General features: G+C 31.9%; 2 protein-coding genes across 5 annotated transcripts in view; both read left to right on the top strand.

Moving 5' to 3' along the window:
* Nucleotides 1–6,517, top strand: part of LOC134282139 (von Willebrand factor A domain-containing protein 5A-like) — a 19,765-nt gene extending 13,248 nt beyond the window's left edge. The window contains exons 14-18 of one of the 2 annotated variants that reach the window (XM_062764590.1): nucleotides 1–159; nucleotides 291–377; nucleotides 2,812–2,904; nucleotides 4,129–4,259; nucleotides 4,562–6,517. The exon at nucleotides 1–159 is cut by the window's left edge and continues 63 nt beyond it. In XM_062764590.1, the coding sequence (XP_062620574.1) occupies nucleotides 1–159; nucleotides 291–377; nucleotides 2,812–2,904; nucleotides 4,129–4,259; nucleotides 4,562–4,732 (641 nt within the window). In that variant the 3' untranslated portion in view covers nucleotides 4,733–6,517. The remainder of the gene's footprint in view (nucleotides 160–290; nucleotides 378–2,811; nucleotides 2,905–4,128; nucleotides 4,260–4,561) is intronic. The other variant, XM_062764591.1, reaches the window with a different exon arrangement.
* Nucleotides 6,518–11,231: 4,714 nt separating this feature from the next.
* LOC134282138 (von Willebrand factor A domain-containing protein 5A-like) lies at nucleotides 11,232–21,972 on the top strand. Of its 3 annotated transcripts, XM_062764588.1 has the most exons (18): nucleotides 11,232–12,021; nucleotides 12,183–12,316; nucleotides 13,304–13,399; nucleotides 13,920–14,122; nucleotides 15,174–15,399; nucleotides 15,523–15,719; nucleotides 15,913–16,024; nucleotides 16,145–16,249; nucleotides 16,397–16,523; nucleotides 17,144–17,285; nucleotides 17,396–17,472; nucleotides 17,740–17,854; nucleotides 18,581–18,748; nucleotides 18,922–19,102; nucleotides 19,644–19,874; nucleotides 19,950–20,069; nucleotides 20,463–20,590; nucleotides 21,345–21,972. In XM_062764588.1, the coding sequence occupies exons 3-18, from the start codon at nucleotides 13,336–13,338 to the stop codon at nucleotides 21,513–21,515; spliced, it is 2,367 nt and encodes a 788-aa protein (XP_062620572.1). In that variant the 5' UTR covers nucleotides 11,232–12,021; nucleotides 12,183–12,316; nucleotides 13,304–13,335; the 3' UTR covers nucleotides 21,516–21,972. The 3 variants fall into 3 exon arrangements, with proteins under 3 accessions (XP_062620572.1, XP_062620571.1, XP_062620573.1); XM_062764587.1 differs by having other exon boundaries at nucleotides 11,232–12,316; XM_062764589.1 differs by lacking the exons at nucleotides 15,523–15,719; nucleotides 15,913–16,024 and having other exon boundaries at nucleotides 11,232–12,316.
* The last annotated feature ends 2,775 nt before the right edge of the window (nucleotides 21,973–24,747 follow it).

The raw sequence follows: 24,747 nt of genomic DNA, 5'->3' as shown, positions 1-24,747 counted from the left end.
GTGTAGATAGAGAGAGCAGAGAAATTGTAGGAAAATTAAGCAATACAGATGACCTTGAGGAAGTTGTAGAGGAAGCTATGTACAGTCTATGTGCTGCAACTGCACCAAGGTATAAATCAGCACAAGGACTCATGGGGAAGGTGGCAAATTTTTGTTCAAGTGAGTTGAAATATTTTTTTTTTTAATTTTCTGCTTGTAGAACAGAAAAGTTAAAATTAGTAATTGACAAATAAAATTAAGTATTCAAGTATTCAGATATCATTTGCATACATATATTTTATTTTTTAAAGATATTTTACCAAAAAGGAAGAAAATGAAGCCACTATTATCTCGCAACTTGGCCCCAGTGCCACATTCTATGGATATTGATATTCCAGGTAACTTTTGATATATATGCAAAACGCAAATTAGTCTAAATTTTATTGTTTTCTCAGATTATCTTAATTTCGACACATTAAAATATATTGATGTGATAAATCTAAACCTCACTAGCCATTTTTAATATAAGGTGACTTCCAGTTGAATCTTGCACATTTTTCCAACTTTCTTGAATGTAACAAATAATTTTTTAAAATATCCTTGCGTTACACATACTTCTTTCTCGCACGATTCTAACAAGCTTTGTTATAACACACTTTGAAAAAATTATGCACGTTGCAATTGAATTCATAAATTCTTTAAAATTGAATGACCAAGTTAACTCCATGTACTAAAGACCATAATACATTTAGCTGTGTTTAGATTTTTATTAATGTGCTCACCTGAGCTGAAGGCTCAAGTGAGCTCATCTGATCAAAATTTGTACATTGTCTGTCGTCGTCGGCGTTGCCGTCGTTGTATTAAACTTTTCACATTTTCATCCTCTCAAAAACTACTGGGCCGATTTCAATTAAATCTTGGTACAGAGTATCATTGTGTTAAGGGAATTCAAGTTTTCTTTTTAAATGAAAGGCCATGCCCTCTTCAAACTGCAGATAATTACAAATTAAGGAAAAATTAATGGTATCATTTAAAAATCTTCTTCTCAAGAACCACTTGGCCAGGGAAGATAAAACTCATGTGGAATCATCCTTAGGTAGTGTATATTCAATTTAATTCAATTCTTACTACTCGGTTAAAAAAAGTTAAAAGTCATGCTGAATCATCCTCAGGTGGTTTAGATTCAATTTTATACAAATCATGACCCCCGGAGGTAGGGTTGGGCCACAATGGGGGTTCAAAGTTTTAAATGTAAATAAATAGAAAACAATCTTTAAATATCTTTTTCTCATGATCAATAGAATTTTATATGGAAGCATTCTCTGGTTGTGTAGGTTCAAGTTTGTTAAAATCATAACTCCCAGGGGATAAGTGGGGCCACAATGGGAGATCAAAGTTTTAACATAAAAAATAGGATCTTCTCAAGAACAGTAAATCAATGTTTAGTCATATTGATATGTGAGCATCCTCCTGTAGTAAAAATTAAATTTGTTTGGGGTAGGATGGGGCCACAATGGTGATTAAATTTTTACAAAGTAATATATAGGAAGAAAATCTGTTTTAAAATATTTAAAAAGTTATATGCTATAAAGGCATCTTCAAGAAGTATAGAATTTAAGTCCCCCGTGAACTTTTTAACACTTATCTGATTTGCCTTTTTTCCTAACAGATTGTCCTCGTGTGGCCCATGAGCCTCTCTTTGTTTTTAAATATATGAAGAATGGGGCTCAAGATTGTTTGCTAATTGAAAATAATCTTCCCACAATATGATTAACTTTTAATTGTTGTTTAATAAATATATAAAAGTATTAAAAAGTGTTTATTCCCACAGAATAGTAAGAACAGAAGCTAAAAGACATATTTCTTACCATGCAAGATTTTTTTAAACAGTCCATCAGAAATGATAAAATCTCAGCAATAGTCTGGGAGATAAGGATATCCTCTTCCAGATAACGTAAATGATGTTTGAGGGATTTAATATTTTTTATTAATGTTTAAATATTCATTTAATTTTTTCTAACTGTAAAATTTACCATCTTTCATATCAAATTGCTCAAATAAGGACGCATCTATTCCCCAGCTTGCTTTCACTGGAAAACAGAACAAACATCATATTTAAACTATCTCCCTTCCTTCACTCATATAATAAATACAATTAATGTCTTAACTTATGGCAAGACCTTTGTCTTCATAAACCCTGTACAAATTATTATTTACTACTACAAAAGAATTTCCAAGATAAACGTTTACAGCCGTTTGTTGTTCGAGTACGACTACATGTAAGTCAGCCATTTTTTGTCACAAATGCATTTCGAAAGTAATATAACAAAATAATGCTGTTCATTGCTAAAATTAGTCCAGTATGTTTGTTTAATACATTTTGTTTAATACATTTTTTTGAAAGTGTCTTAATTGTCTCCATGGTAAAATAATGTGAATGTACACTGTTAATGCACTCTGTAAAACTTCAAATTGCGTTGATTTTATCTTAATCTTAGGCATTTTGATTCCTTTTTTTCGACGAGTTTTTTTTTCCAAAGTGCGTCGCAACAATGCTTCATACACAGTGTTTGGAAGGCTTGATAGGATTTCAAGAAATTCTGGAAGAGTAAATAGACATATTGCAAACTGAACATAAAGAAAAACATATGAAAGTAATATGCAAATGGTGATAAAAAGTCTTATATTGGATACATTATTTTAACAAATAAAATTTAAAGAGAATGCTTAACCCTTTGTAGAAAAAAAAAACAAAAAGCAGTGCGAGGATATATTCTCACCTCAAATGAAAGAGAAATGAAACTGACAAAATTTTATGTTTATGTTTAAAAGCAATGGCATCAAAAAAGAAAACAAAGTCAGTCGCATGCCGCAGCATGGCATTATGTTCTTTGGACTATGATACTCCAGACTTAGACCAGAAAGGTAATCTTCGATATATGCACAAAACACAGGATTGTCTTCACTGTATATACATGTAGTTGTTTTCTATTTATTTTGACATTTTGAAAGCTATTGGTGTAATAAATCTGAAGCGCGCTTGTCATTTTAAATAAAGTGACTTCCAATACATTTTCCAAACAGTTCTTAAAGGATTCTTGAATGTAACAGATATGTTTTTAATAAAACACTTCTTGCAAAACACTTATACGTATGTTTCTTGCATGATTCTTGCTTTCATGCTTACAAAGTTTGTTTGAAAAGCTCAAGGGAATTACAGGAAATGCTTCAAGATTTTTATGATTTGACTCAAAACAAACATAAAAAATGTTAAAAGTTGTATGCAAAGAAATACAGGAAGTCTTTAATGGGATAAATGGTATAAAGAATAGGAACAAATCAGACAGCACTCAACCCTTTGTAGGAAAACTACGCTGAAAATTTTAGATGATTTAATCTTTAAGCATTTTGATTTTTATATGCTTTGTAGTTTGGGCGTTACAAATATTAGTGTTAAACTCAGACATTAATTATTAAACCATGCCTTAAGTTTGTCAAGAATTTTAAGGGACAACTCTTTTTATAGCATTTATCTTTAATCTTTAGAATTTTTAAGTAATGAATCTGATATACTTGAAGAACTCGGGGACATTGAGCCCGAAAATGAAAAACGTAAGATTTCATTTAAATTTGTTTTAAATTGAAAACTTGGAGTTAAATTCTACTTCTTCACTGCAAAGTTTCTCATTAAGAAAACTAAAGGATTGTTTGTTTGTTTATAATTTTTATTCAAAGTAAAAAGGAACTTAGATAATTAACTTAATTTTTTTCCCCAAATATTTGATTCAACTAAAACGGTTTGTCTTGATAGGGTGGATCTAGGAACTTTTCTTTGGGTAGGGTACTCAGTATTCATTTCCATAAAAAGGATGAAAAAGGATAAAACATTCCCTGGAGTTTGACACATCATATACACAAGATGATTTCCTTTATATATTATGACTCCTCTTATCAATTACCAGCTACAGATTTCTAGAAATCTGTTGGGAAGTAGGTCCAATGTCATTTTTTAAGCAACATGTGTACATACAATAGATATTGTAAAAAAAAATAATAAATTGAAAAGCAAACATGTGTTACATATTCTTGGTTTAGGGATTTTAAATTTGGTATACTCAGTATTTTCCGAACACTATGATTTTATTAAAGGAAGTCAGTTCTTGAAAATGTTGGAATTGATTGAGAATCAGAGGTTTGATGGATGTTGGGAGTTAACAGAGAAAATCTCAGAAATACTCAACAAATCACAGGATGAAATAAAATCATCTACAGTGATACAGGTAAATTGAATAATATATGATAGAAAAGGTTGGATTTTATTTTTGCAATAAACGAAACGTGGAAAACATAGTCTAAAGTGAAATAAGTACTTTCAAAGAAAAACTACTTTCAAAGGAAAACGAAGTCAAATTGAAAAAAAAAAACCGTTAATGGTGTCTCTAACCTTCAATACTTATCAATAAAAGAGAGTATAAGTATGTAACTCTTTCGTTATTCAAGTTAAGATTTTGCATCCTGTAAAAAAGTTTTGTCATTCACATGACAAAGATTCAATTAATACATGTAGGTTTTTTCCCCATAGGATGTTAGTGTTTGGACGACAGCTCTTGCCATTGCATTTTTGAGAAAGTATTTCATGGAACAAAGAGATGAATGGGAGATGATCGAGGAGAAAGCGTTGAACTGGTTGAAGACAAGAGATGTTGAAGGCAAAGATGTCGTACAGGAAGCAATGACTTTTTTATCAACATAACAGTTTTGTAACTTTAGTGCTTTTCCTGCTTGATAATGACATTTCTTAATTAAATATGAAAGTTTTACTACACATATTTTGTGTACACGATGCGATTCAGGCAGTACAATAACTCTCACATATATTAATCTTCATATAATTTACATGTAACTCCCTGTTTATCCACTGCAACTTATTTCCCTCCAAATTGATATTTTATTCTGAGATATATACATTTAAAAAGTATTTCCCTTAGTGAACTATATATGTTGATGTACTATTTTTACATTTAAATTTAAATTCTTCTTCATTCAAAAAAAGATTTGCGTTTGAATTCATCGTTTTGTATATATTCTATGGTCGATACTATGACCTTGTCCTAATTTGCTCTGCTCTTGATTTGTTCTGTTAAATGGACTTTGAGTTTGAACACCGTTCTTTATTTCTATAACTGGCCTGATCAGAATATTTAATGAAAAAATAGGAACAGTAACTCGAAAAATTCATAAACGAAAAAAGAGTTACCCTTTGTAGTAACCAAAATAGAGATCAACACAATTAAAGAAGCATGATTCTACACTGAAAAACAAAGCGGAGATGGGCTTTTTATGCAAAACACTACAGAAACTGGTTCTGTATCAGATTGTGCTGCATCCACAGAGTCCGAATCCTACCTCTTAAATCTGCAATCGGACACCTGCCATCAAGCCGTCATCAAGGCATATACATGATAAAGCTATTGACTGATCTTTGGAATGGCTTTAGAATCTGCGGTATGATTTATATATAAACAGGTATATAAAGTATTATAAACATTATATTGATATATAAATTACACGAGTAGTGTAAATATGAGACCTATGGACCACAACCCTCACCTGAGAAACTTTAGCCTGCTGTTCTTCAGCAGATTTTCCCACTTGCAAGATCTATTTTGACCCCGCCCTGAAAATGGAGTCATGATTTGAAATAATTTAGAATCTACACTTTCCCAGGATGCTTCCTTGGAAGTTTTAGCATTTTTGGCGTTGTGGTTCTTGAGAATGTTTTTTTCAAACATAACTCCTATATATTTCAATGTTAAACTTTGATTCCCAATGTGGCCAGTACTATCCCAAGGGGTAATGATTTTAACAATTTCAAATTAACTACACTACCCCATGACACTTCAACATAAGTTTCGGTATTTCTGGGCCAGTGGTTCTTGAAAAGAGAATTTGAAAAATTGTTCCTAAATATTCAAATGAAAAAAAAAATGAAATCTATTGTAGCCTCCCTACTTCCGGGAGACATGATTTACCAATTCAGAATCAGCACAACCCAAAGATACTTCAAGATAAATCTTAGCAATTCTACCCCATTTCTTTTGATTTTGTTCCTTCATTTCACAATTGAAATTCCCCTATGCAGCAAGTTTGGTTAAAATTTTCCCAGTGGTTTTTGAGGAGAAGTTGAAAATATGAAAAGAGTACAGATGGAAAACGGATGATCAGCAAGGCTCACGATCTTTTAGCTCAGTTGACTTAAAAATGACCCCAAAATAACAAAAAAGTTTTCAATAAATTTTAAAAACACTATTTATTCAGAGAAAGTGCATAGGATTGTTAATCATATATAAAAAGAACACCCAACAAAAAGTATGTGAGCCAGTGTCCATTAGTAATACCCTCAGCTCTGATGTGATTATACACTATAATTAGCTCACCTGCGCCGAAGGCTCAAGTGAGCTTTTCTGATCAAAATTTGTCCGTTGTCTATCGTTGTCGTTGTCGTTGTTGTCGTCGTAAACTTTTCACATTTCCATCTTCTTCTGATAATAACCAACTTGGTACAAAGTATCCTTGGGTAAAGGGGATTCAAGTTTGTTCAGATGCCAGGCCCTTTTCCAAGGGGAGATAATTATGAATTAGAGAAAAATTAATGGCATTTTTAAAAAATCTTCTTCTCAATAACCAAATATATGTGGAATTTCAACATGACCCCAGGATGGGGCCAAAATGGCTGAAAAGTTTTACATAGGAATATACAGGAAAAATCTTTAAAAATCTTCTTCTCAAGAACCACTGGGCCAGGAAAGATGAAACTCATGTGGAATCATCCTCAGGTAGTGTAGATTCAAGTTTGTTCAAATCATGACCCCCGGGGGTAGGGTGGGGCCAAAATGGCCGATCAAAGATTTACATAGGAATATACAGGAAAAATCTTTAAAAATCTTCTTCTCAATAACCACTGGGCCAGGAAAGATAAAACTCATTTGGGATCATCCTCAGGCAGTGTAGATTCAAGTTTGTTCAAATCATGACCCCCGGGGGAAGGGTGGGGCCAAAATGGCCGATCAAAGATTTACATAGGAATATACAGGAAAAATCTTTAAAAATCTTCTTCTCAAGTACCACTAGATCAGGAAAGATGAAACTCATGTGGGATCATTCTCAGGTAGTGTAGATTCAAGTTTGTTCAAATCATGACCCCTGGGGGTAGGGTGGGGCCAAAATGGCTGATCAAAGTTTTACATAGGAATATATAGAAAAAATCTTTAAAAATCTTCTTCTCAAGAACCACTGGGCCAGGAAAGATGAAACTGATTTGGGATCATCCTCAGGCAGTGTAGATTCAAGTTTGTTCAAACCATGACCCCTTGGGGTAGGGTGGGGCCAAAAGGTCGATCAAAGTTTTACATAGGAATATACAGGAAAAATCTTTAAAAATCTTCTTCTCAAGAACCACTGGGCCAGGAAAGATGAAACTCATGTGGAATCATCCTCAGGTAGTGTAGATTCAAGTTTTTCAAATCATGACCCCCGGGGGAAGGGTGGGGCCAAAATGGCCGATCAAAGTTTTACATAGGAATATACAGGAAAAATCTTTAAAAATCTTCTTCTCAAGTACCACAAGGTCAGGAAAGATGAAACTCATGTGGGATCATTCTCAGGTAGTGTAGATTCAAGTTTGTTCAAATCATGACCCCCCGAGGTAGGGTGGGGCCAAAATGGCCGATCAAAATTTTACATAGGAATATATAGGGAAAATCTTTAAAAAATCTTCTTCTCAAGAAACTTTGGGTCAGGAAAGATGAAACTCATGTGGAATCATCCTCAGGTATTGTAGATTCAAGTTTGTTCAAATCATGACCCGGGGGGAAGGGTTGGGCCAAAATGGCCAATCAAAGTTTTACAAGGGAATATATAGGAAAAAACTTTAAAAATCTTCTTCTCAAGAACCACTGGGCCAGGAAAGATGAAACTCATGTGGATTCATCCTCAGGTAGTGTAGATTCAAGTTTGTTCAAATCATGACCCCCGGGGGTAGGGTGGGGCCAAAATGGCGGATCAAAGTTTTACATAGGAACATATAGGGAAACCTTTTAAAATCTTCTTTTCAAGTACTTCAAAGTCAGGCTTCGTTTTATTTATAGGGAATTATCCTCAGGTAGTGTAGATTCAAGTTTGTTCAAATCATGACCCCCTGGGGGGGGGGGGGTGTAAAATCCCCCCCCCCCCCCCAGTTTACATTGAGTTCTGATCTGAACTTTGTTTTTTCCTAGCCAATTGCTCAGGTGAGCGATGTGGCCCCTTGGCCTCTTGTGTTGATATACAAAAGTTCAGTTACAGCCAGATGCGCGGCTTAATAGGAACTTGACATCCGTTTTAAATAAATACAAATTCCACCATATTAACTGCCTCAAAGAATGTGCTAAAATTTCAAGCATCTGCAATGAGCACTTGCTAAGAAAACTGTGACGAAAACGTGTTATGTATTGTACAGACAGACACATGGATAAACAGAAGGTTTACAATCTGATTTAAACTAAAATAAATCCCACCATATGGCATGCCTCTGTAAAGAATATGCTTAAATTTTAAGCATCTATAATGAGTACTCAGTAGTTGCTGAAAAAACTGGGATGAAAATTTATTATGTATGATGCAAACAGAAGCACAGGAAGTTGACATCTGTTGTGAACAAAAACTAGTCCCACCATGACATGCCTCAACAAAGAATGTGCTAAGATTTCAAGCAGAGCATGAGCAGTTGCTAAGAAAACCTGGATCAAAAATTGTTATGGATAGGCAAACAGACGGGTTTCACAACAATCCATGTTTCAGAAAGCTCGTGTAACCTTATTGGTAATTGGAACGGGTGAAATTTTCCAATATTGTTGCATTATGACTCTATATAATAAATATTTCTATCATTTGTTTACATCACATCACGATACAATTTTAGAAAGAAATTCCATGAACTTTTGGATCAACCCTCGTATGTACACTATACATTGCTGAAACAGAAGAGCTACGCATTATGTTGTTAAGAGCTTTGCTCTAGCTGTGATCTCTTTTTCTTAAATCAATGTCACAGAAGAGTAATTACTTAGTCTGCACCCTCGGGTACATGTTTACCAGAGTTATAAGGTTTACAGACTCTTTTATCAGTTCTAAGGTCTATCAAGGTCGATGGCAATAAAAGATAGTGTATAAATTAAGGTTTCTTTGGTATTTACCATCTTCAAAACCTCTAACCGTGGATGCAGTCAACACTGAGAGTATAGCTTCAACCATTTACTTTATTAATTGTGAGCTAAAAATGCGAATCTAAGCCTTCAATTTAACTGCCCTTGTGGCGTAGTGGTTAGAGCGTCTGTTCTAGAGTCGTGAGGTAAGGTCCTGGAGTTGATCCGTATGTCCTGGGTTAAAATCCCACTGTGCGACGTGGAGACCGGTCCTATAAATGAGACTGTTTAAACCAAAGTTTCATGTTGCAGGATGTGGCTGGCACGAAAAAGACCCCTCACTGCTCAATGGCCATAAGTGCTGCGTGAGTATATAACAAAATTTGCAACTCTCCACTGGCAAGGGATCTTCATATGAGTGAAAAATTCTCGAGAGGGACTTTTAACATCATATGCTATCAATTAAACAGCATCTAATCCTCAGCACTGTTCCATAAATCTTGAAAAGAGCATCCAGAATTCTTTTTCTTCAACTCATATATTTGAAACTAATTTGATTTTTTTATATTAAGGTATTCAATATATAAGGAAGGGATTTCGATCCATTTGAATCTGTTTAAACTATTTAAAATTACATTGCTAGATAACAATGAAAGTGAAATTAACCAAATTCACGTAACTGATAACAAATATAATCAGTTTGAACACGAAAAGTTTTTGAAGAGTTATCTGTTCTTTATGCAAAGAAACGAATTTTAATTTTGTTAAAATATTTTGGTAAATAATTTATTTGATTTAATATTTTAATAAAAAGAGAATTATTTATAACAATATATCTTAATACATGTAAAACATGCAAAGCCCATAGAGGTCAATGTACAATAATCTTTCTAGTACATTGTTTATTCTAAACAGCCATTTCAATTTTTTTTTTCTAGATTTAGCATCTGAGTGTGCTAGGGTTTTTGAAGCCCCATGTCAGAAAAAACAAACAGAATAAGGAGTCTGAAAATTGATTATTCTGGACAGAATTTGTTATTTCTGCCAATGTCTCTAAACATGCTTACAATGTAATATTTGTATTAAATGTCATTATTGGAAAAGTGCATTGCTGAAGAAAATAGCTTTCTTTTTGAAAAATAGATAAAGATGAAAAAAAAATATATTCTTTGAATTAGTCAATTACCTTACCTACCCTTATAAGCGTACCCTTAGGTCTTTTTCAATTGCCAGGAAATATAAGAGCCCCCTGTACAGTGATTAGATTAATCTAGAATTGTAACAAAAGTCTGCCAAAATTTGAAATAAAAATGGAAATGAAAATGAAACATGTTTATTGTCCAATTTCTTGGCAAAAAATGGTTCATTTAGCATATGATTTGGGTGTATTTTCTTCATTTAAAGTAAAGTTAGTCATTATTTTCGAGATTCTTTAAATTTATTTTCTTTCCAAAATATTTTTGAAGTAAGATATGATATTAAATATTACAAAGAGAATACCAAAATAACCACCCCCTTTTCTCAATTTTCTAAGCGCCCGGGGCGGTTAATAGGGATTATATCGTATGTCATTTTTATTACATGTACAGCAAAACTCATTTATAGTACGAATATACGGATATTGCGAATTTACTGATATAGCAAATTCATCTTGGATTCCCAGCTATATAAATTTAATGAATTTCTTATACGGTTATAACAAAATACGGATATAGTGAAGTAATTTCATAGCCCAGTGACTTCCCTATAATTGTACTATAAAGTATGTGTTTTATTTTAGACTCATGTCTTTTGAAAGATGGGTGGATGCTAAATAAGGGAAAACCTTAGAATGGCCTAATTCCAAATTCACGAAGTTTTTGGCTCAGTGATGTGATACTAGTAATATCTTATCACAAATATGTCAATGACAGATAATTTATGAGAAAAAAAGTCGAAAAGACCCAGGGGTGACGGGTCTATATGGAAGGGGGGATCCTATCCTCAAGCACCTGTGGATGAAATAATGAGACTTTCAGAATTTTTGTTACATAGTGCAACCCCCCCCCACACACACACATACACACACACACTTTCAACAGACACGTTGAAGTGACAAGTGTATATAGTAAATTTAAAGAAGGGTAAGTGGTTGGGTTCGAAAAAAGAATTCTATTGAACAGAAAGAAGTTTGACCCCCACACACCAGAAGTAGTATTTTCGTGTTTGGACAATGTAGAAATTTTTCGCGGATTTTTACGAATGTCAATTCGATCTGTGTGATAAATTGTTTTACCAAAGTAGCGCCCCGGTTTGTTATACGGCTGAGAAATATAGGGTTTACATGTATGAAAATATCGATAGTATTGTAGTGATAGGGAAGTCTAGCTGTCTTTATGTCTAGCTGTACAAGTTTCCGTCCGTCCGTACGTTACGCTTTGGGGTACCCATCTTTTAGAATGTATTGAGGAAAGATTATTTGAACCAAAAATTTTGTTCTAATATAAATATCATCAAGTTGTGTGAAGTCATGCTAAATAAAATGACGTTGATTCTTTGAAAAAAAAATTGTGTACATTTATTTTTTTATTAAAATTAATGGAAATGGACGGTATGGTCTGTTTTCCTTAGCTACGTGTTGCACATTCTGCTTGACCCACTATATCATAATATCTATAATTTTATGTTGTATATGTTTATGTACCTCATGTACCATTTACATGGTTTTTAGAGAATGAATTGAACTGAACCGAATAGAATGTTGACTAGCCGTTCAGAGACATGGAAGAGTCTTTACATAGTTTAATCAACAGAGTGCTGAAATATAAAAAAAAAAATGCATGAAATTCACGAATTTCATGGAGCAGTGTTCTTTTAACATGTAGGTAGTTCTCTGTAATATTTTTCAGAACATGCAATCGGCAAATTCCGCCTATTCGGGATAACCGGAAGCTACTCTGTTGCTAACGGATGTACGCATTTATTATTTATATTCGATCGGGGTTACCCTGTAACAGTTTGTAATATCTATTTTTGTTTCAGGGACTGTGACTCTTAGTACCGATTGATTTGTGGACAAATAAATGTTACTTTCCAGGCAACTGTGAGAGCCAGAATTTTAACATGCAGATCTGAAACAGTGAAAGAGTCTATTTTTAAAGGGATCGTCATCAAAGGTATTTGCATATTTGTAAACATTTACGGGTGTTTACAGTTAAATTTAGGTCAACCTTGGGATCGAAAATTTCTACCTGGCGCTGTAATTCAATAAATTGAAAAAAAAATATTGAATGTGTTCATTCAAAATAGGCGCTCCCCATGTGATTCCGTAAGTGACGAAAGATACGTATATATATAGGTACAATTTGATTAAAATCTGATCCACTGATATACATCGGGCGTTTTGTAGCGATCTATGTGAGCGGATCAAAGGCTATGATTTAAATAATTAGATTGATTTAGGTAGACCCGGCGTCTAACTATAAAATTACTTTTATGGCGAAATTTAACTTTAGTTATAATATTTACTGAACAAATATGCGATACTTTATCAAAATGCAAAGTACATGTGCACTGTATCGAATTTAACTAATAGTCCAGTTATGATACTTAGCCGTTTTTATTTAGCTCATGTGTTATAATAATCAAACCTTTATATATATTTACTGAACAAATATACATGGCCACTTATCACTGATACTTTATCAAAATGCAAAGTACATGTGCACTGTATCGACAGAACCCGGATTAATTGATCTGTAGTACAAACATATTGTAAGAGTAGTAATAGTCCAGTGTTATACTTCGCCGTTTTTATTTAGCTCTTTTGTTTTGTGAATGAAATGTCTTTTTTCAGCATATGAAACATATTTGATTAATTAAAATGAAAAAAAAAAATGAAACAGTTTAAAAATTCTTCCCTGTATTTTAATAACACACATAAATTTAGATATAAATATGTTGAATTAAATCCCTGATATAAAATTTACTTTCTTAAATTGTAATACATTAAAAATTTTTTCGACACATTCTATAAACATTTATATTTGTTTCTCTGCTGAACCCTAGGGAGGAATTATAATGTGCAACACCACTAATTACTTTTTTGCGGTGTTTTAAAAATGATATTTTACCACATTATCGCAATTATTTGATGATTTTAGAGTTGGAGTCCTAGCTAAGAATCTAGTTCGCTATGTACAATATCGCTAAAAGACGGGGAAGGTGTGGACTATTATCGCTGAATCAGAATCAGACAGGTAAGGAAATTAAGGAGGAATACCACAGCAAATATTATATCATAGATCTTTCTGATAATTCTGGTTTTAGCATTGAAGGCCGATATTAGCTTTTTTAAAAAAAAAATATTTTATTAGATCCCCCCCCCCCAATTTTTCATAGTAAATGAAAAGAAATGTTTTATTTTGCAATTAATATGCGTTAGCGTTAAAAGTTGCCATTAGTAATTAAGATTAATGCATAACATGAACTAATAAAATACGTAAAGAAAAGGCAGGTAAACATTTTTTGGGGGTAAAAAAGAAATATTTATAAATACTGACACCATAGTTTAAAAGGGGTATTTTGAAGATCTATCAAATAAAATTATGGTACATAGTATTCCTTTTTAACAAGTGTTGTCTATCAGGCTACGATATCGATTTCTTTGAAAATTCTAATTCAACTATCAGGAACAATGATTCAAATACATGTTGTTGCTTATTTCCTCTTTTCCTTCCTAAAAATAACTTAGAACAATATTTATACCTTTCATTGCAGTTTCACTGAAGAAAATCAGCATACAGGTTTCAATTCATGGATTCATTGCCAATGTGACCTCTGACCTTCAATATATTAACGACTCGGACAAGAACATAGAGACAGAGTTTGTGTTTCCATTGGACTCCGGGGCAGCGGTCTACAAGTTTGAAGCTGAGATAGACGGTAGGACCATTGTAGCTGAGGTTCAGGAGAAATCACAGGTACCTTCCGATGTAGAAATATAGAAAAAGTTAGAAGTTAAGGCAGGAGGTTGGTATCAAGTACACTGTACATGTACGATTTATTGTGCATAATGCATTAAATATTGTCAACTTTTTCGATGATGATATTCTTTAAAAAATTATTGGAAATACAAAGAAATACTTTATTAGCGGTCTTTAGTTCTCAAAAGCTTTCATTTTGAAAATACAGTTTCCAATAAATCATGGATTCATAGCCAACGTGACCTCTGACCTTCACCCCCAAATTTATCTTGTCGAGTTCTCTAAATGATTTGTGACACGATCAATCAAAAATAGCTCCGCCCACTTTAAACTTTGATAGCATTTGTTCTCCAGAGTTCTGGACTCGCAGTATATATATTTCCACGGAAAACGTAAAATTCGGTCAGATTAGTTTTGACAATTTAAAGCCGAGTGATAGTCAGTCTTAATGGATAAGGTGGAGGATTTAGGTCATTGTTGTATCTATTAAATTGAAGATGGAGAGTTAGAATAAATTTAAATTCACTGAGGTCTTAAATTCCTTTATCTAGATTAACAAAAACAGGATTTACAGAAAATTCTTCGAAAAAGATGTCACGGATTTTTATTTTCAAATTGCAATTGCGACATTAAGAGACGTGTGGCTGTATCAGCGAAGGATTTTAAAAAATAAAAACACTGGACATGAATGATTTTGCACGAGGAGAGTGGATGTTTTCCGTTATTGCATTTTCCGTTTCGTTTGGAGCGATTACGTACATATGTTTTCCGTTAAATTTTTCTTTTGCTTTGGATCGAAATTGTGTGTAGATTCTGTGTGGATAAGTTTTTAAAAAGTGATTAGAAATTTGAATTTTACATTCTCAGGAAAATACTCCAAAATTTATAATAGGAAAACATTTATTTATCTATTTGTACGTTTTTGCTAAATTGAATCAAATTTATTTTTATGCTGTAATAGTTGGCAAAAAATGCTGTATACAGGGCTAATACAGTTTCTTTATTTTATACCGCTATCTAACAATTCAATGTTATTCTGTTTGATTAGGCAAAAGCGACTTACCGTGATGCAATTAATTTGGGTCACACAGCAATGTACTTGGGGGAAGATGATGAAGCGGGGGATATTTTTCGACTCAGACTCGGTAAAATCCCTGCCAAGAAGACTGCCAAACTCACGTTTGCTTACGCGCAAGAGATTGAATTGAGGTCTGATAAGACAGGAACATTTATGCTTCCAACAGTCCTGAATCCAAGATATGCCCCCGAATGTCGTAAGTTTTCGCTCTGAATTATATCATTTGATCTTGGTAAAATTCATATTTTTTTTATGAAAGTAGGGATTTCAATTAGGAAAAAGAAATTCTATAAAATGAATTCTATTTGGGTTCTTTAAGCATCAACGGATGAATCCAAATTAACACCAAACACGACAAAGGGTTGTACAGCGCTGATTGATCAAGAGATTGACCAAGTGGTGTATTATCCTGACTTTGCGATGGACCTTGAGGCTGTAATTTTTGGTGGTAAAAAGCTGATGGTATCCGAAAACAAAATGGAATTTGACGTGTTCGCTGATAAAATAAAATACAAAGTACTCAATTCTCATTTTTCAAACTTTCATATCTCGAAATTTGTGAAAAAAAAACAAACTACAAGTTACAATGATAGTAATTAAGCAATAAAATGACGATGTCTTTGAAATTCAAGAAAATGCAAAAGATACAAATAAAAAAAATTGAAATAAAGATATTCAAATATTTCAATATGTAAATTTCAATCTACAGGTGGCTTTATCAACGCATCTTAAAGGAGGCTCGGATTTTTCGATTTTGTTGCATTATAGAGGGTTTGAAAAGCCAGAGGCTGTTCTTGAGATTGGCAAAAAAGACACTGAAAGTTAGAAAATTAATTTGATTCATTATTTTTGGGGGATAGGGTAGGGGTGTGTGAAATCTTGTAATTTATCAATAATGGCGTCAACTCTCTTCAAAATCTTTCCTCTGGGTTTATTTACAGACGTGTTTTTGTCATCCGACATTCTGATGGTAAATTTTTCTCCAGAATTTAAGGATCTTGACACAAACATGCCATGTGAATTTGTGTTCATAATTGACCGCTCTGGTGAGAAACAAATCTTGTATCTCAGATATACACAAAAAGTAAATAACAGGCATTTAATGTACATAAAAAAACAAATTTATAAGTTTGTTTGTAAAAATCAATTCGTGATAAAATGATACACAAAGGATATGTTTTAATCTTACACAGGGTCAATGATGGGCTCTCGTATAGAGAAAGCTAAAGAGGCCCTTGTACTGATGCTGAAGAGTCTCCCTGTACACTGTATCTTCAATGTTGTCAGCTTTGGGTCCAGTTATTCAAAATTATTTACAAGGTGAACAAGAAAATTAATTTGCAATTTCTCATAAAATTAAATTTATTTTGTGCAATTTTTAATAATGTATTTCTTTTTTCACCAAATACCACCAGTATATGTTATAATATTGTGTGCAAAACTTCCCATATTATGACTTGGAAATAATACAACTTTATAATTTCAGTAATGTTTGGGTTGTATAATGTTGATTTTGTAACATTTTAATTAGCAACTTATTTAATAAACAGTCAATGCAAATGCAATTTCAAATAATAATAATTGAGAATTTTTTTGTCCCAAACAATATTTAACCAACATATATGCATGGTTTCTATGCAGGGCGCCAAGTCTTAATCTATAAAAAAGAATGTTATATGGTCTTAACCTCTCGATTCATAACTATCTAAAATCACTTTTGAGAACCTTCAAATGCATGTATTTGACCATTTATGAACATTTCAATTCCGAATATTTCAAACTGTATGAAGTATGCATTAATAAAGACAAAGAAGTTTCTTTATTTTGGAACCAACCATTTGAAGACAATTAGACATGTACATGTAGTTAGTTATTGAAATTGTTGCTTTGGTGAATGTCATCTTTTAATATAACAACTGAGTATATAATTTTTTTTGAAGGAGTTTAGAATATAACGAGAATAACTTGCAAAGCGCCATGGATTTACAGAAAAATATGATGGCAGATATGGGTGGCACTGAAATCTATAAACCTCTGGAGGATATATTTAAAAACAAATCCTCCGACTCCTACGCTAGACAAGTGAGTGTCTTAATTTACGAAATATGTTTAATATCGTTTAATTTTCTTCTTGAAATTCCTAAAGTTTATAAATGTTCTCTGAAAAGGCTCATTGAAGTTATTTTCCTTAGATTTTTTTGCTTACGGATGGACAAGTTTGGAATGTTCCAGGAATTGTTAAGCTTGTGAAAAAACAGAAAAACACAAGGTATTTTATAATATATATTCTCAGATATCTCATACATTAACTTTAATGAAACATTCCTCTTTGAAACTCAAACAAAAATATATAATATTAAAACATACTTAAGTTAAACATACATGTAACAATAGATGTTTTTGTTGGGTGCAGAGGAAAGAGACGTGGCTAAAAATATTTTGAGGTATGTGAGGAAACTGATTTCTTAACAGTACTAAAAACACTTTCTTTGACATTTGTAAACTTGGGATAAATTAAATTATGTTTCTCATTTAGAATCTTTACATTTGGGATTGGAGATGGTTGTTCAACAGAACTGATAAAAGACGTTGCAAAAGCAAGTAGAGGAAAGGCTACGTTTGTTAAAGACAACGACAGACTAGCATCTAAGGTGAGGTTTTGATAAGCTCATTAGATTTAACAATGGTGTTATTTCAGTCTGATTTCAATATCCGAATTCCTCGGGCAAAGAAAACCTTTTTAAGGTCATAAATTACGAGTCGTTTAAAATCTTTTTAATGCACTCGTTTCGTATATCATTGTAAGTGTATGAAAAATTTCAAAATTTTAATAAAATTCTGTTTCTAAACCAGTTTCTAATATTTTTTTTTTTAAAGAATTCACTTAAACATTTGAAATTACCCGAAAAATTATTTTTCTTCCCCAAAGAATAACCTTTTTCATGCAGATGCCTGGCAAGGATATATCGTGAGTAAACATGTTTAAAAAATATAACATTTTAGCTCTACTTGTAGCAATACTTCAATGACAAACTCCTAGAAAAAATTATCTATTATTAAGGAACGTCTCGTCTGTCCTTAATATAACGTAAGTCGTAATTTATAAAAGCAAGTCAATTTTTAATGCACTCGAGCCTGATTTCATTGGTAGTTCAGAATGCGGCTTACTAGTATTAAGTTTGTCATAAATTGAAAATGCAATATTTTTTATCCGTGTTTACTCAAGGACATCGAGCAAACAGACTGTTTCTTGTCTATAATGCAATTGTATTTTTTTTTACTGAAACGTGAAATTCAGTGGTTCAGGTCAAAAGGATTTTTATCTGACACCTTATTTATATTGTTGAATATATACCTGGTATACTTAATATATGTAGATTATGTCTGTGATGAAGAGTAGCGTCCAGTGTGGAATTACGGACGTATCTTTGATGTGGAGCCTACCTGAAGGTTGTTCTGTCATCAATGCTTCAGAAGAAGTACCGCCAATATTTCAAGGAGACAAGCTTATTCTTTTTGGAATCATATCACGAGATATATCAAAGGTACCTCTTATAATTTAGAATCAGTAGTGACTCGCAACAGGAGACAGATAATTTCACTGATGTTGTATTGAAAAAATGTAACATTTTTAATTTATTGTTATGTCAAATACGATACATGTTGATGTAAATTTCAAAATTTTTATTAAAATTTTTTGATTTTGCTGTTTCAATAGCGATTTTCTGGCAAAAGTTCATTGAAACTAGCTGGTAGGGCAGGGGACAGGAATGTGGAATATAACATGGACTTTGTCTTAAAAGCCGCGGACAGGTCAGCCAACACAGACGAATCCTATCCACTTCATAGACTGGCCGCTAAAGCCAGATTATCAGAGATGGAAATGAAGGGCGCCAAAGGTAAGGCTACCTGTTATATTTTATGTAATTTTGAATAATATTAAACTTAAGCAAGAATAACCCCCCAAAAAGATAAATTGATGAACTATTTAAAATAATTTTTGAAACAACATATTTGGTTTAAAATAATCTCATTCTTTATGAAATAAATGGCATGTACTCAATATCATGTCTTTCTTAAACCTAGATTACTCGGAGCCCGCTATAAACACTTACATAACGTGATTTTTGCTTAATATCTACATTTGTATTGTATAGAAAAATGGTCGTATTAAAAATAATTTCGCCTAATGGACCTAGTAACGATTGTGTCCGAAACTTTCCAAAATCACTTTTCAGAGCTTTTTCAGCTTTGACAACCAAATTTTAATTATGTACTTTGTGATGATTTTGGAAATGCGTAACTCATATATCCTTTAATTGCTATATTGTTTTCAAAACATCTGAAGAAAGATATGATTTGTATTAATAAGTAATGACAGTCCTTATTCTGTACACGTACTCTATTATGATTTCCCCTTACTATTATATTTGACTTTAGAGCATGAGATAGTGGTACTAAGCACCGCTGCCAATATCACAAGCATACATACAGCATTTGTTGGTGTTGACAAAACGAGTGGTGACGTCATATCAAAATGTCAAGCTACAGAATATTTGATAGAGGAAACGGATTGCTACAAAATTTCACGGAAACGGAAATGTGGAGGAAGTATAAGAACCGTACCATCAGTCAAAAAGTCAAAAAAAGTCCAAACGTCCATGAAATTAGGTAAAATATTTGAATCTAGAGGCATGAAATTTATCTTAATTTCGTTTTTTATGAAAGTCTTTCCATGTTTTTCAGCTGTACTATCAAAAAGAAAAAACGCAGCATCAAAAGCCAAGCAGGCTTACGGAGCACACAGTGTAGCTACCACAAGTAGCCACAGCTTGCAAAAATCTGAAGAATCAGATTTAGGTTCAGGTAATTTAAGCACAACGTATATTTAATATGGAAAAAATAAACATTTTCTTATAAAGAAATTTAATATTACTTACGGAAAATATAGCATTATGTTGAAAAGGTAAAAAATGCATTTTTAGAAACTGTAATTTATCATATGCACTACTATCATGAAAACGTCGATTTTTTAATATGATGGATATTCGGTAAACTTTTTTTATTATTCCATTAGGTGAAATATTATTTTGCAAAGACTGATAATGTTTGAAAGAATCTAAATTGTCTTCAGAAATTTTTCTTTCATTCATTTGAGTTTATAGTTAAACATTTAATTTGTTAAAAATATTAACTGTCTTGTTTAACAATTGTCATGATCCATGATGTTTTCCTAAAACTATGGACTTTTATATTCAGAAGACTCTTCTAAAATGATAAAATTGATTGGGAACCAGAGATTTGATGGGTCCTGGCAGCTAAACAAATCTTTTTCTGAAATACTTGGCTTGTCTTTGAATAAAATAAAGTCAGCCTCTGTGGTGAAGGTAGGTATGAATTCAATATGTACAGTGTTTAATGATGCCAAACTTGAAGAGCTCTTTTTAATATTTGACCAGAAAACCTTCAATCTTGTCCATCTGGTTGTCTCTCTGAGGAACCATTGCTCCCTTTGAAATGATATAAGACATATTTTGTCCACTGTACCATGCTGAATTGTTCACGTGTTATTTGTCCATTGTACATGTATTATACTGAACTGTGCAAAGGTCTTGTCCACTGTACTATACTGAACTGTTCAAGGGTCTTTTGTCCATTGTATTATACTGAATGAAGGATATCGAGATAATGAAGAGTATTCAATATCAAAGTCCATAAAACAATACCAAATAGGAGCAGAGCAAACACGGACCTCTAAAACATCAGAGGTAGGATCAGGTGCCATGGAGGAGTGAGCATCCCCTGCCGACCGGTCACACCCGCCTTGTGCTCCTTGTCATGATCGAGAAATAATCGTTCACGGATCTTTTATCCACTGTACTATGCTGAATTATTCAAAATTAAGTCTTGTGCATTGTATTTTAATGAATCGTTCATTGGTCTTGTATCCACTGTTCTATGCTGAATTGTTTGAAAGTCCTGTTCATTGTATTACATGTTTAGACTAAATTGTTCACGGGTCTTTTGTCCACTGTACTGCTCTGAATTGTTCACGGGTCTTTTATCCAATGTACTGTACTAAATTGATTGGTCTATTGTCCATTGTACTCATAGATGCTTAATCTATTTTTCTTTTGACAGGATGTTAATGTCTGGGCCACAGCTCTCGCAGTAGCATTCTTAAGGAAAGATTGGAAGGAACAAAAAGAGGAATGGGAAATGATTGAGGAGAAGGCCTTAATATGGCTCAGGTCGAAAGATCTTGAGGGCAGAGATGTTATAAAGGATGCCATGGCATTCTTGACGGCATGAAATCGATCTTACTCTAGTTTTTTTTTCTAAAAAAACAAATTGTACTTAATATTACTTACCTGTATGGAAATCATTTAAAATGTACCAAGACAGAAATGACTGTAAAAAATAAACTGGTCAGATGATCCGTTTCTTAACCCCTTTTCACGATTGAATAAAATCTATATTACATGTATATGCCAAAGTTCTACTGGTACATGTATTTACATGCACTACACCCGGAAACTTTTTAATGCACAAAAATAAAACTTACATGTATTTTACGCACCACGATGATAAACCTATAGATTTTTCAAGGTGTTTAATTTTATAAATAAATTAATTACCTTTTTTACAGAGTAAACTGTCCAAAATTTTCTCATTGTCTAAATATTTTCTTTAATTTATTAAGGCATGCATATTTTTGCCTTTTATTTACTATTATTATTATAATTTGTATATGCATTGTACGGTGTAATTTATGAATAAATACATCGAATTGTTGGTGTTTATTCTTTGTGAACAGTTTATAAACTGTTATTTACTAAGAGCGCAGTATTTGTTTAAAAGTGAAAAATTCTCAGTGCCTTTTTATTAAGGTCGGCCATATAAAAAGTCCTACTACATGTACATGTACAAATGAAAAAAAATATTGAAATAAAGAGCGATGTATATACTTTAAAATAATGACTTATTGTATCCGGAATGTGGTCTGCTGCACTAAATAGAATTATACACTTATTTTTGACATTTTTGTTCAAACATTATAAAATGACGTATTACTTAATGTTCATAATTCAAAAAAAAAAATCTACTAACCTGTAAACAGGTTTCATTCATATTAATTTATAAATTATACATATTATCAATGCCGGTATTTTTTTTATGTAAACATAACAAATCTATGAATGAATATATTTTGCTGTTAATTATTTCCTTAGCTTTCATAATATATGAACATATGTTAACGCCTATATATAAAAATTTTTTTTTTCTTTTTTGTTAAAAATAGTTTAAAACATTTTAAGAACATCTTTTCCTAATTTATTGTATAAATTTATAATGCGCAACAAATTTATGACTTGCTCTTTTCATATTTCATCATAATCAAAAAATATACATTTATATTTATGGGGAAATTTGTTTATTGATTTATGTATTGTATCAGTTTTTATTTTTTTAAAAAAATAATTTTATTCATTGAAATGTTCAATAAAAACATAAATTAAAAGCAGTAAATGCTTTGTTTGCATTAAAAAGAGTTACGAAACTGAGGTCATGTCGTTTTAAGTACACACTTTTAGCAAAATATTTCTTTGAAATTACATGCAAAATCGATAAATAAATATTTTTTATGTCAATATATTCTTATTACCACAATTTTTTTATCTAATTTATAATGTTATTTTTGCTTAGTCAGATTCTTTTATATTTGATATTCAAGCCGTAATCTGCGAAGGAAGTATTAAAAAAAACAATATTTTTTTCAAAGTGTTTACTATTTAGATAAACAAATTAAATGTTAAAATTTTCAGAACCAGGTTTGTGAAAGTTTTTAAACATAATGGTACACTCACCTTTTTTTGCATATCATAACTGGTTTAAAGATTTCTTTTAATAACTTTTAAATACTGAAATTGCAATATCTTAAGTTTTTGTGTCATTTTAAATTTTTTGTGAACATGTTTGGCTTAGTATTCAATTGAATTTGTTCGAAATTCCTTTAAAACTTATGGCGTTACACCAATTGTATTTATTTACACTTAATCTTAATTGTTTCCAAAAGTTACAAAGTAGTATTAAATTGTTTGTTTTAAAACAAAAATAATTGTTCATTGCTAACGTCAGAGTTCTTAAAAACAACAAAATGGAAGTGTTTTTTTTCCATGGAAAAAGGCAGCAGTCTAAATAGGCCGATAATTGTTTGTGAACATTCAATGTCTCGCTATACACAGTTTTTAACTCTGATTTGTCAAAATAATGAAATTTAACTTGGTAATGTGACTCTGTACTTACTGATACTCGAATATTAAAAAATTGTTTCATTTACATTGACGTTATTTATCATATTGATCATTGTAATTGAAATTCATTTTTATAATAAATACAGAAATTTTTGGAAGTTTTCAAAAATTACTTAACTCCTTTTAGCAGATTTTGTTAATTTTCGAATATTCATATTTTTACAGTAACAATGTTTAAATACTGTATTAATTTATTTCCATTTTATGCATAAATGATATACAAAGATTATTTGATTACATATTATTCCATGGCGGAAAAATAATTTTTTCTTTGATTTTTTAAAACACTACTCCTTCAAAGGCATTGACATTTTTGCTATATTAATAAATCACTGAAGACTGTGAGTTAAAATTATAAACGATTTAATCCTTAAAAATAATAAAGGGTATACATACCTGTACAGTTATGATATTTTAGCTATTTCAATAATCCAAATTAACTTGGCATGGCCATTTTATGTACGTTATTTTTAGAAATGGGTCCATAACGTCAAGAACCAAGCGGCGTCAATAGTGTCAAAAAGATTTGCTTTTGACCTCGAAATTGCCAGAAAAATCTGGTAAATTTAAGGGCTAAATTTTTGATAAATTTCTTATAAAAGGAACAAACAAATCCAACAATACGGTTGTTAAATTCTTCTTTAATCAGAATAACGCTTTTCACCAAACTTACACACAAGGATCAGGTTATAAAAAAGCTTAATGAAATTTTACAGAATTTGATGGGCAAATGGCATTTTTTTGTTGCAAATTCATTGACCTACTAAATTAATGAAAAATATATTTTGCTTATATTGATTTTTAAAATACATATCTCTAATAGGATTATACTGTAAATTCTTCTATCTTTACAGTATGGTTGTCATTTTATAACATAAATCATCAAAATATTTTATATGGGTAAATATTTTTATTGATTTATGTATTTATAGTTTTTATTTCTATTATTTGGGTCAACTTTTCATTCATAATCTCCTTGTTCCATTTATTCTCCGTTATATCGTTCTTTCGGATTTTTATTCACCTGTAATAAACCTGGAGAATATGTTTAAAATACAACAAAAATAACACATTCTCATGAATAACGGTATGTTATCCCCATAAACATCCGTTTTTTTTTCTGCGTGGACATTGGTCTGTGAAATAATTTCCTTTAATTGTTTCGTGTCATTGAGCACATCCTACATGTATATGCATGATTTAACCTCGATCTCACAGCTAAGATCGAT

Source organism: Saccostrea cucullata, unplaced genomic scaffold (assembly GCF_032062105.1).
Source record: "Saccostrea cucullata isolate Sc308-1 unplaced genomic scaffold, CSIRO_AGI_Scuc_v1 ctg83, whole genome shotgun sequence".
NCBI lineage: Eukaryota > Metazoa > Mollusca > Bivalvia > Ostreida > Ostreidae > Saccostrea > Saccostrea cuccullata.
The sequence above is the reverse complement of the archived record's forward strand: the minus strand, read 5'-3'. Positions and strand labels throughout refer to the sequence as shown.

Bases quoted from the DNA above. Each gene is read 5' to 3' on its own strand.
- LOC134282138 (XM_062764588.1), top strand. From the start codon at position 13,336: ATGTACAATATCGCTAAAAGACGGGGAAGGTGTGGACTATTATCGCTG. The intron at 15,720-15,912 runs GTACTCAATTCT...TTCAATCTACAG, and splicing joins CTGATAAAATAAAATACAAA to GTGGCTTTATCAACGCATCT. The intron at 16,250-16,396 runs GTGAGAAACAAA...AATCTTACACAG, and splicing joins GTTCATAATTGACCGCTCTG to GGTCAATGATGGGCTCTCGT.